The sequence below is a fragment of the Lagenorhynchus albirostris genome, chromosome 15 (assembly GCF_949774975.1).
Source record: "Lagenorhynchus albirostris chromosome 15, mLagAlb1.1, whole genome shotgun sequence".
NCBI lineage: Eukaryota > Metazoa > Chordata > Mammalia > Artiodactyla > Delphinidae > Lagenorhynchus > Lagenorhynchus albirostris.
Genome location: NC_083109.1, coordinates 68497864 through 68511205, shown reverse-complemented (window position 1 = coordinate 68511205; position 13342 = coordinate 68497864). Strand labels below are relative to the sequence as shown.

General features: G+C 40.2%; 1 protein-coding gene across 3 annotated transcripts in view; it reads right to left on the bottom strand.

Annotated features, from left to right (window-relative positions):
• Positions 1-12701, bottom strand: part of TNRC6A (trinucleotide repeat containing adaptor 6A) — a 97222-nt gene extending 84521 nt beyond the window's left edge. For 2 of the 3 annotated variants that reach the window (XM_060124693.1, XM_060124694.1), the window contains exons 1-2: positions 12558-12701; positions 12144-12191 (exon numbers count right to left, since the gene is read on the bottom strand). In XM_060124693.1, coding sequence (XP_059980676.1) covers positions 12144-12191; positions 12558-12562 — 53 coding nt within the window. In that variant the 5' untranslated portion in view covers positions 12563-12701. Of the gene's footprint in view, positions 1-11974; positions 12035-12143; positions 12192-12557 lie in introns of all 3 variants that reach the window. The other variant, XM_060124695.1, reaches the window with a different exon arrangement.
• Between the last annotated feature and the right edge of the window lie 641 nt (positions 12702-13342).

Sequence of the window (13342 nt, the reverse complement as noted above, 5' to 3'; positions counted from 1 at the left end):
GTAACCATAGGTTTGTTTTCTATGTCTGAGTCTGTTTGTTTTGTAAATGACTTGATGTGTATTATTTTTTTAGATTACATATATAAGCGATATCATATAATGTTTGTCTTTCTCTGACTTAACTTCACTTAGTATGATAATCTGTTTGCAGCAACACAGGTCCACCCATGTTGCTGCAAATGGCATTATTTCATTCTTTTTTTATGGCTGAGTATGTTAGGAAATAAATATTTAAGTTTTTAGGGGTAAAGGGACATCACGTCTCTAAGTTACTCTCAAATGGTTCAGGAAAAAAACCATTATGCATGTAAAAAGAGAATGAGAAAGCAAAGGTGGTTAAATATCACCATTTGAGGAACACAGATGGAGGCTATTCAGGAATTTTTTGTCTAGTAAAATATCTCTCAGACTGAAATTATTTTCAAATAAAAAGCGCAGGTCGGGGATAGTGATATTAGAATTTTAAAAGAACTGAAACCCCCCACCGTAGCAACAGGAGCACTGTACAGTTTACAAGGTGCTCTGAAGAGATCATCCATTTTGAACCACAATGCCAAAACACAGAATTAATGTTATTGCCATTTGACACTAAAAGAAACCAATGACTGGAAGCTCTAAATGACCTGTACAGTGTAAGACAATGGTAAAGGCTGACCCCAAATCCGGTTTGCTAAGCTACGCTCCTAAATCTACTCCTCTTTTGAGGCTTAACAATTACTAGTTCCTTCATAATTCTTTCCAACTCATATAAAACTCACCCTTGACCTCTAATTAAACAATGCTCATTTTCTAATTATTTAAGATGTTAATCTCACTCTTCCAAATAGAACTAATTACTGTTCTGGGGACAAAAAGCAGTTCTACTTATATTAGTACTCCAATTTAATACCAATTCCTTCTTCCCTGCTGTTACTAACACTCTAACCCCATCCACCACCAAACATGCACTCTTTTCACTCTCTTCTACCCACATTCTACTTCTTTAAGGACAGTTTAAATCCAATCTATTCAAACAAGCATTTCCTGGGCAGCACAGCATGAGGTTAAGAGCTCTGGCTCTGATCCCAAAGAGACGTGGGCTTAAATCTCAACTCCACTACCGACTTGTGTAAGCAACTTGTTTAATTTCTCTAAAGCCTCCGTCTCCTTGTTTATAAGAGGTCTTAAACTGTACCTCCCTCAGAGGGTTGTTGTGAAGATTAAATTAGGTAATGCAGAGGAAGTGCTTAAGAGATGCACATAAGTGTACACTAAACATTAGCTACAAGAAACTAGGTACAAAATATGGCGCTAAACTAATGTTAGGACACAAAGAAGATTGCGACCAAAGAAAGGAGAGCATACAGTAGAAAATGGAATTGACTCACCTCTTAGAATGGTTGTCATCAAGAAGACAAGAGGTAACAAGTGTAGCAAGTGTCGGTGAGGACATGGAGAAAAGGGAACCTTTGTGCACTGCTGGTAGAAATGTAAATTGGTGCAGCCACTATGGAAAACAGTATGGAGGTTCCTTAAAAAACTAAAAATACAACTACTAATGGCCCAGCAATCCCACTTCTGGGTATATATCCAAGAGAAATGAAAACAGGATATCAAAAAGATATCTGCACTCCCATGTTTATTGCAGCATTATTCACATATAGATATAGAAACAACCTAAGTGTCCATCAATGAATGAAGAAGGTGTTGTATACACATACAAAGGAATAATATTCAGCCTCGAGAAAGAAGAAAATTCTGCCATTTGCAACAACACGGACGAACCTTAAGGGCATTATGCTGAGTAAAATAAGTCAGACAGAGAAGGACAAATACTATATGATTATCACTTATATGTGGACTCTAAAAAACCTGAACTTGCAGGGGCTGGGGGATAGGAGAATCGAGGAGATGTTGTTAAATAGTACAAACCTGCAACTCCTGAAACTAAGGAGAATAAGTTCTGGAAATCTAATGTACAGAATAGTGATTACAGTCAACAATACTATGTTATATGCTTCAAAGTTGCTCAGAGACTGGATTTTAAATGTTCTCACCACGAAAAAGAAATGATAATTATGTGACATGATAGCGGTGTTAGCTAATGCTTCAGTGGTAATCATATTGTAATACTGTAGACCCTTGAACAAGGTAGGGGTTAGAGGCACTGACCACATGCAGTCAAAACTCTGCATATAACTTTACAGTTGGCCCTCCAAACCCACAGTTCCACATCTACTGATTCAACCAACCACAGATCATGTAGTACTGTAATATGTATTTAGTGGGGGAAAAAAAAAATCTACATATAAAAATCCACACAGTTCAAATCCATGTTGTTCAAGGGTAAACATGCATATAAATATCTCAAATCAGCAAGCTGTACACCTTAAACTTGTACAAAGTTAGATGTCAATTATATCTCAATAAAACACACACACATACACGGGCAATGCACTAACTGCTGGGGGGAAAAGAAAATGGAATTAATTTTGTTAATCATACCTTAATAAAGTGGGAAAAAAATAAAAAGAAAAAGTGGAACTGGATATATAAAAACAATTATTAATGCACAATGCAGAATGAGGTAGATGCCAAACCAAACAGCTCAAGACCCCGGATTCTAGATTCCAAACCAGACCATACCTGGTACCAAAAGACAAAGATATCACAAGAAAGGAAAACTACAGATCAATAACCCTTGTGACCACAGACTCAAAAATCCTTAACAGAAGACTAATAAATCGAATCTAGCAACATATAGTAAGGACTATATGCCTTGCCCAAGAGGGATTTATCCCAGGAATGCAAAGTTGGTTTAACATATGAAAATCAATGTAATACAACATTAACAGAACAAAGCATAAACCAACGTGACCTCAACAGACACAGAAAAAGCATTTGACAAAATCCAACACCCTTTCATGACAAGATAAAAACATTCAAACTAGGAATAGAAGGAAACTTCCTTAATTTGATAAAGGCCATCTACAGAAAGCCCACAGTTCACATTATACTTAATGGTTAAGACTGAATGCTCTTCCTCTAAGATTAGAAACAAGACAAGGATGTTCACTCTTGCCATTCCTATTCAACATTTTACTATAGGTTCTGGTCAGGAAAATTAGGCAAGAAAAAGAAACAAAAGGCACCAAGATTGGAAAGGAAATCATAAAACTTATCTTTATTCACAATTAATATGGTCCTATGTATAGAAGTCCTAAGGAATACACACACACACACACACACACACACACACACACACACAAAACGGGTTCAGCACAGCTGCAGGATACAGGATCAACATACAAAAATCAATTGGCTAATGTTCTAAAACATGTATGAACCTTGAGAATATTATGCTAAGTGAAATAAGCCAGTCACAAAAGGACAAATATTACGAGTGGTTCTAGGAACCACTCAAGAGGTTCCTATAACAGTCAAATTCATAGAGACAGAAAGTAGAATGGTGCTTCCCAAGGGCAGAGGGGAGGAGAGAATGGGGAGTTATTGTTTAATAGGTACAGAGTCTCAGTTTTGCAAGATGAAAAGAGTCACTGGTAGTGACAGTTGCACAACATTGTGAATGTGCTTCATTTCACTGAAATGTACACTCAAAAATGGTAAAGACAGCAAATTGGCCATACCAAAATTTTAAATTTTTGTGCTTCAAAGGACATCAAGAAAGTGAAAAGGCAACCCACAGAATAGGAGAAAATATTTGTAAATCATGTATCTAATAAAGGACTTGTATCTAGAACATATAAAGAACTCTTACAACGCAACAATAAAAATATAACCAACTGTAAAATGGGCAGAGGATGTGAATAGACATTTCTCCAAATCAAACACACAAATGGCCAGTAAGCACGTGACAGGATGCTCAGTATTATCAGTCATTAGGGAAATGCAAATCAAAAGCACAATAAGATATCACTCCACATCCACTAAAATGACTATAATCAAAAAGAACAATAACAAGTGTGGGTAAGGATGTGGAGAAAATGGAATACTCATACACCGCTGGTGGAAGTGTAAAATGGTACAGCTGCTTTGGAAATAGTTTGGCAGTTTCTCAAAAAGTTAAACATAGAATTACCATATGCCCAGCAATTCCACCCCAAAGTACATACCCAGGAGAACTGAAAATGTACGTCCACACAAACACTTGCACATGAATGTTCACAGTATCACTATTCATAATAGCCCAAAAGTGAAAGCAACCTTAATGCCCATCAACTGATGAATGGATAAACAAAATGTGGTACAGCTATACAATGGAATATTTTTTGCCCATAAAAAGAATTAAGTACGTGCTACAACATGTATAAACTATGAAAACATGCTAAGTGAAACAAGCAAGACAAAAGGCCACATATTATACGATTCTATTTATATGGAATGTCCGGAATAGGCAAATCCATACAGAATATAGATTAGTGGTTGCCAGGGGATGGAGTGAATGGGGAGTGATTGCTAACGGGTATGGGGTTTTTTTTGGGGGGGGGGGGCGGATAAAAAAATGTTCTGTAATTAGGTAGTTGTGATGATTGCACAATTCTGTAAATATACTAAACCACTGAATCATGTACTTTAAAAGAGTGAACTTTAGGGCTTCCCTGGTGGCGCAGTGGTTGAGAGTCCACCTGCCGATGCAGGGGACATGGGTTCGTGCCCGGGTCCGGGAGCATCCCACATGCTGCGGAGCGGCTGGGCCCGTGAGCCATGGCCGCTGAGCCTGCGCGTCCGCAGCCCATGCTCTGCAACGGGAGAGGCCACAACAGTGAGAGGCCCACGTACCGCAAAAAAAAAAAAAAAAAAAAAAAAGACTGAACTTTATGGTATGTGAATTTAATCTCAATAAAGCTGTTAGAAAAAAAAATTGAGGTAGAATTTGAAGGAGACATTCAGAGAAGGAGGAACTGAGGACAGGGCAAAAGGTAGAAGGGATAAAGCTAAACAGATAAGCTTAGCACAGACAAGAGTTTGGGCTTCAATTCCAGAGTCACTAGGGAGGCGGCAGAGGTTTCTAAGAAATAGTGAGTGACAGGCTCAGAACTGTGGCTTGAGCATGATTAACCTGCAGCAGTGTAGAGAATGCACATTTTATGTCCCTTTCTATTTTTACATGGTAAGATTCTCACTTATATGCCTCACATCACCTAGGGATTCACAAGAAGAATATTAAGTAAAACATATTTCTCTGACAGCCTTTGTATGGTCAATTATCAAAGTAATGCTTAAAAATACATTTTAAATTAGTGCATATTTCACACCACACAGCACTATTTCCTTGTGTTTTAGGGGGATCCTCCAAAAGAATAAGAGAAAGAAGGGACCCAAGTCAACAAAACACAGATGTCAAAACTATAAAAATATTCAATATCACTGCAGCAAGCTGTTCAATAAATGCTGGCTGACTCAAAACCACTAGTAAGAATAGCAAAACAAGTGACTTGGTTTAATCTTGTTTGTTATTATACAAAATCCAATCAATTGCTGTTTGCAGAAAATATCTTGTAAGGTTCAAAGTATAAAATTCCTTAACCAAGTTTCAATCTGTTTTGAACATTCCATCTGAAACGGGAAGTCAGCTGAGTCATGGTCACACAACATACTACTGCCTAAAATTCAAAATGCTTTTCCCTAGTTACAAGAGTAGAAATGCTAGGATTTCTGCTTCATAACCAGCTCACACAGAGTATGCAATTCATTTTAAAAGTAAGACCACCTTAATATGACATTTAAACTATACAGTTGGCCCTCTATCCCGGGTTCCAAATCCACAGATTCAATCAACCAAGGATCAAAAAAAATTCCAGAAAGTTCCAAAAAGCATAACCTGAATTTGCCATACATGGGTAACTGTTCACATAACATTTACATTGTATTTACAACTATTTACATAGTATTTACATTGTATCAGGTATTATAAGTAAACTAAAGATGATTTAAAGTACACAGGCAAATGTGTACAGGTTATATGCAAATACTATACCACTTTATATAAGGGATTCGAGCATCCTTGGATTTTGCTATGGGCTGGGGTGCGGGTTCTGGAACCAATCCCCCTCAGATACTGAGGGACAACTGTATTTTCATGTTGGTCTTTTGGGTTTGTTTTTTTTTTGAGAGAAACTATGCCTTAGTTGAATGTTACTTTCTCTCTTTTAAATCTTAAAATCTCCCTTTTACTGACATTATTCAGCTCCTCTAACCTCCCCCCCATAACACAATGTTTCTTAATATTTGCAGAGCCATGAGCCTTTGAAATCTGATAAATGCTGAGGATCATCTTTTTCTTTTTCTTTTTAAAGCACACATTCAGTTTTTCAAACTACCTCATAGCACCTGTGGTCCCTCTGTGGAATCCAGGATGAGAAACCCTGTTCTGGTGGCACAATGCCACTCTAACTTCATTGGGGTATTCTTTTGAAGAATGCATATCACAAGCCCAGTCCTATGTTGCATTTTCTTACCAGGGTTCGGTTTACTACTGGTGAAAGCCAAAAACACGCAACTTTTATGTCTAACAATGGAAGAGCTACCTTCAGAATAACCCTTCAAAAAAGCTGCAATCGTTATAGTTGGCCAATTTAAAAAAGACTTGTAATTACTGTAACTTCAACTATTTAAAATTATACCTCAGTTTCAACTAATTGTCATATCCTAAAATGAAAGAAGCACTGAGCTAGTGTAAAGGTAAAAGTACTGGGTAAACTTTTAGCTAACTTCCTTCAAAGGGGACAGGGAGAGGGCCTGATGTGATGCACTAAGAACAAACACATCACCTATGTGGTATTCCTGCCAACAAGGTTTAACCTGAATCTAATCATACAGAAACCAGACAAATCCAAACTGAAGCCTGCAAAAACAACTAGTCTGGTCTATTCCAAAATGTCCATGTCATGAAAGGGGAAGAAATGCATAAGGAACTGCTCCTGATGGAAGGAAATTACAGATGACTAAATGCAACCCTGGATTAAGAACTGAGAGAAAAGAACAAACTACATTTTAAAAGATACTATTAGGGTTTTCCTGGTGGCGCAGTGGTTAAGAATCCGCCTGTCAACGCAGGGGACACGGGTTCGAGCCCTGGTCCGGGAAGATCCCACATGCTGCAGAGCAACTAAGCCCGTGCGCCACAACTACTGAGCCCGTGTGCCACAACTACTGAAGCCCACGCGCCTAGAGCCCGTGCTCCACAACAAGAGAAGCCACCGTGATGAGAAGCCCGCGCACCGCAACGAAGAGTAGCCCCGGCTCGCCACAACTAAAGAAAGCCTGTGCGCAACAACCAAGACCCAATGCAGCCAAAAATAAAATAAATTTAAAAAAATTAAATAGCTACCCGACCCCCCCAAAAAAATGTCCAAAAATAAATAAATAAAAGACATTATTAGGACAACTGGAAAAATTTGAATATGGACCAAACAGTACTGTAACAAAGTTAAACTTCCCCGACTGTGATAATTTGATTGCTGTTATGTAGAATGCCCTTGTTCTTGGGAGATACATGTTGTCTTATTTAGGGGTGAGAGGGCATGATAAAACAAATTTGGCAAAATATTAGTAACTGGTAGACCTAGGTGGAGATACAGGTGGTCGTTGCACTATTCTTGCTACTTTGCTGAAGATCAGAATGATTTTTTAAATTTTTTAAATGAGAGGACATTTTCTCGATTTTGAGTGAGAGACGTCATTAAGTCAGTCTGACAAGAATATATACAGCCATATCTATTTTAGTCTTTCCAATTATGGGCAATACTTCTGAGGTTGTCATAAAACAGAACTGTAAAGGACTGTATTTTATACTTGCACACTTACTTCGGACGCCAAAACTCACAAGAGTTACAGAATGGTACTCAGATTTTTTTAATGATGTTTATATTTAAAACTTCCAGAAGGTTGTTACACATTTTAAAATTAAGCTTACAGTTTGTGATTCATTTATTCTACCAATTGATATACCACATAGATGCCAAATAAAGCCAGAAAGAAACCTACTAATATGAAATTGCTGGCCTACACTACATCACAGGAAAGCAACAGAAAAGCTTAACAAAATCAGAAGATTTTTTTTTTTTTTCCAGATAAAGTTTGGTGAATTCCAAGAGCAGGGTCCACCTTATCTAGGAAGACCTAATGCTCTGGTTTACTCCTGCTGTCCCTAGTCTTTTCTTATTTAGCATGTCCCAAGTAAAGGTGTCTCAGATAAAAACGTTCCAGTTTAGATGCTACATTATATGGTACACAGCATCTTTAACGACTTCACTTGATGATATTTAATGGTTGGTTTAGGGAGAAAAATAAATCAGCATAACATGAAGCATGTAGTTCTACTTTAGACAACACACCCTATATTACAGTAAATTAGTAAAATGGTCACAAAATTATTGAGGGAATTGTTCTCACGTTTTCAGAAAGAAAGGAGAAATCAAAGTTCTCTCTTTTCTATTGTGCAATATAAAATAAAATGCTGCCTAGCTGTAAGAACCCTATAGTGAGAGTCAAAAGGCCTGTTTGAATCCCAGCTCTGTCACTTGTTAGAGACTATAACCTTGACCATAGCTTTCTCATCTGTAAAATGAAGGGATCAGAATATTGGCTGGGATCATGGTCCAGACCTAAATATTCAATGATTCTATCACTTTGGTATATATATATTTTTAAGTTAGATAAGTTGAGTTACAAGAGATTTCTTACAACTATAAACTGTAACTTACCATCTTATCTCTCCAAACTCCTATTTCTGTTCTCACATCTATTCTGTTCAGAGGCTGGGTCAATCTCCCATTCAGCCAAGACAGAGACCCCGTGTATTTACTCCTCTCACAACTGATCACAGACTAAGTAGCTGCCAAACCCCATAGTCCACATCTTCAGTATCTCACACTCTCCCCTCTTTCTACTACCATGTTAATTCATGTCTTCATCACACCTCTTACCCAGATCACTAGTTATCATTTTTCTATCCTATCACCACCCTACCTAAAAGCACGTAGTAGCTTCCCACAATGTAAGATTTATGCAAAAAGTTCTCAACCTGATATTCAAGAAACTCGACACCTGCCCCCACCCTTATATGCCAATCCAACTGAACTACTTACTGCTATTTCAAAATTCCCTATACTTTCTGGATTTTGTGCCTTCATTTCTGCTGTTGTTCCTACAGTGCCTTTTTCTCTGCCTTTCAAAACTGATTCCATTCTTTAAAATTTAGTTCCAATGGCGATCTCACACATCTAGACATTACAGTTCTCTTTTGAATGCCCAGGATACCAACAAAAAGTGACAATTTTAATGGCCAACAGTAAATTAGATAGTTTAGCTTGTGTGGGCAACTCAACTTATCTATTGTGCCAATTTTGTTTAACTGGCACGGGCTACCTGGCATGCTGTCTTGAGGGTTTGCAGTTTAGCAGAGGGAAGGGAGAATGGCAATGTAACTTTGTCATTCATTCAGAGACTAGAGTTTCCAAACAGGGGGTCTATACAATGGGAATTTGGAGTTCCGTGGTATTAAAAGATATTTAACATTTAAAGATTTAACGTTAAAAATCCAAATGTTTGGTTATCTTCGTGAAACATGAAGATCTACAACAGTGTGGGTGACTTTGCCCTCCAGGGGACCTCTGGCAGTATCTGAAGACATTTTTGATTGTCACATCTGAGTATTTCTGGTAGATGCTGCTGAACATCCCACAATGCACAGGGCAGAATTCACACTAATCAATAATCTGGTCAAAATGTCAACAGTGCCCAGGTTGAGAAATTCTGATCTAGAAGTGTTGCTTGCATGTGTGGGTTGTGCCTCCCCAAAGATTTTTTCAAATTTTTCAAGGTGAAGAACCATGCCTCTTGTGAAGCAACACAATACAGTCCAAAGCATACCAGTGGTGTGGCCTCCTGAAAGCTACTTAACCTCTTTGTGCATCAAAGTCTTCACCTATAAAACAGGAACAGTAAAAGTACCTACTTCACAGTGTTCCAGGATCAGATGAGTCAATATAAGACCTTCAGAAAAGTGTGCCAGGCAGACAGAAAAAACACTCAATAAATTCAGCTACTTCCATTCTTCCCCTCCCTAGTGCCTAGTCTTCCATTTGGAACATATAAGATGCTCAAGAAATGTTTACTGAATGAATATAGGATAATGCCTTCCTGGGGAGAGCACAAATGGGTAAAGACATAACTCTCCTTATTTGTGAAAAAGGAAGCACAGAGCTAAGGATGGAGTTGAAAGGAAGCATTTATCCACCTAATCATCTCTCTCCCGCCTCAGGAAACTTTTAACCTTTAGGAAACGTTCCCCTCTCACAAGGTCCCTAGTACACAGTGCCCTGTTGTTTTTCCTTTTCATTCCTTCTGACCAACTGAAGAGCCTTAAGTATATGAATGGAATGGTATCTTCTTTTGACTCTTACATCATCTACCTTGTATTAGTTATTTATGTACCCATGACAGTCCTCCTCCTAGACTGCACATGCTCTCTGTGGCCAGGGACAACACTTGACTCCTTTTTATAAAACCCTAGGGACCTAACAGACCTTAGCAACTAGCTGGCCCAAACCTCTTGTTTTATAGATTAGGAACAGAGAGACTAAGTGATTTGCCAAGAGTCAAGGTCATACTGTAAGTGCCAAAGCTGGGATTCAGACTCTCATACACAGATGATACAGAGACTCCAAGTTCTATCCAACTGTAATAGCATATAAAAATTATACCTGTGGTAGAGACAATTTTTAATTTATAGTCCCAGAAAACCTCCATAGGAATTACACTGATACAGTTACCTGACAAAGCAAAAAAAGAAAGAGAAACAGACTGATACCTCCAAGCTCCTTTCTGACATTACACCTTAAAAATTCAACCTCTTTTATTTAACGGTTTCATATCTTAACATTTTTTTAATAGCTTTTGACAAAACTTATTTAAATATCCAACAGTTAGTCAGTGACGTCGGGTTTGATTTCCTTTAAATGATCCTGTAATTATTTTGAATAACAGAAAATCTCTTATTTGGTAAGACGATGACGTCCATCCTTCACCGACTTAACAGATTCTTTAATGATCACTTTAACAAATTAATATCTATAAAACTCAAAAGACTAGCAGTTTGAAATGATTCCATATGCTGAAAAATATTCAGATGATTTGAACTGTGAATGTTAATTAAGAACCTCAACACAAACATAAAACTTATAATCACCAAGCACAAACTACATTAAGACCTGAGATAGAGAAATTTTATTTTATTCTGTTCAAGTGAAAGAAAGCTGCTCACTGATTAGGTTAATCTAGAAGTTTCTGAGTGTCCCAATACGATGCAAAAGAAAACGGCGAATAAGAAAGGAAAAGACTGTAAGACAGAAAATGAATGTGAAAAAGAGTTAAATATGGTGCAATGCCCTGATGCTTAAGCAATTACAGCTCAATAAAGCTCAACATTTCCATAAAGGCATCGTTTAAAAAAACCAAAAAACCCCTTTGTGGTGAAGATTTAAATTACCAGTGCAAAAGCACTCAGGTGCAAGAGGAATGAGAGCCACTTACTGGAACAGATTTTTAATTATTTTACCAGCTGATAAAAAGAGCACATACAGAACGTAGATATAAATGTATTTTCAAAAGAAAACAAAACGCAGTTTATGCTTGGTAAAGTTCAAGGGCAACACTGTTTCTTTCCAGTGCAACAGAATCCGCCTGACTACAATGTGTTGGAAAAAAAAATGCGAACACATAGTATCTTTTTATAAAGGCAACAATTTGAGTTTCAAAGTAATAACGGGGAAGCCAAAACAGTTTGACAGCCCGCCATAAGGGCCGCCTCAATCATGAGTCACACAATGCCTGCAACCATTTACAATAGTAATTAATGCACAAGTCCCCTAATTAAATTCTAAAAGGGTGAGAATGCTTTAACTAAGTTTACAAGAATTGCTTTTCGCTGTGTTCCCCCCACCCCCAAAGAAAGGAACACACGCGTAATTACGCATCTCCCCGCAATCCCTCCATGCAGTATTCCCTCCGGCCTCTTCTCCGTGTCTGCTCCCTGCGTGCGAAAGAAAATGACACCGGGTAACTTCTAAACCCAGCAAGGGCGAGCCAGAGTGGAAATACAAGATTAATAGGTCGAGAGGCGGTAAGCTCGCCCATCTTACCTGCTAAGATTTCTTTCTGCGTCTTTGGTAGCTTTAGCTTCCAATTCTCTGGAACAGAAAAGAAAAAGGGAGAGAGAGATGCGCATGAAAACGGAGCTGCTGCGGCAGAGGCTCGCGCCGGGGCCGGATGGGGAGGGGGAGGGGAGCCCGGGGGGGCTCACAAAGCTGCGGGGCTGCAACCCCGACTGCGGTCAGGCGACGCGAGCGAGCCGCAGCCCCCGGCCTGGCCCCAGCCGTGCAGCGCCGCCCCTCCGGGCCTCCCGTCCGGCCTCCGCAGCAGCGCAGCCGGCTTCCCTCGCGCCGAGGCCCGAGATCTCGGGGACGCCCGGCGCCGCCGCTGCAGCCCGCAATCGGGGGCCCTGCGGCAGCGCCCGAGGCTCCTCCCGCCCTGAGGGAGGCCCCCGCCCCACTCACCTCATGTGTGTAAAGTGCACGAGCAAGTGGGGCGCGGCGAGTGAGGCTCGCGAGCCTCAAGCCCTCCGTAGCGCCGCGGGGAGAAGCCCGAGCCGCTGCACCAGCGCCATTTTCTACACCGACCCGAGGCCGCCGCCGCCGCCGCCACCGCCGCCGCCGCCGCCGCTGCAGGCCCCAAACCGGAAGTGAATGCCCCACTCGGCAACCCCTTCCGGGGGTGCCGCGGCCACCGGCCTCAAGATGGAGGTCCTAGCAACTAGAGCCGCAGGCTGGGTAGGCCCTTGGCAACCACCCCGGCGTGGCGCGGTCCCCGGCTGGACCTCCCTGTGGGGGGGTGGGGGGATCACAGCCTCCGAGGCGCCCCGCACAGCGGCAGGGGGCCCCGCCGAACTCCGAGCCCAGCCTTTTTTGGCACGGCCGCCTCGGATTCTGACTTGAGTCCCTCTCCTCCTTCTTTGCTGCGACACAAGTTTCCTTCCCTGCTGCCCGGCCCCTCCCCCACCAAAACACAGCAGAAAAAAAAAAATAGCATAAACCGCAAATTCTACCCCAGCGGCAGCATGATGATTCCTCGCTGCTTTTGAAATCCGCCACTTCTAATTATTTTTGACCTTGGGCCAATTATTTAACCTCTCTGCTTCTCTGTTTCCTCCTCAGATAATAATGCATACCTGAGGATGACAGGTTTAGAAGCGATTTTTATCCTTCGAATTTTGCAGACCATTTGACTCAGCAATTCCACTTGCATGAACTTCTGTTCAAAAAATAATCCTAGATAGCTACAG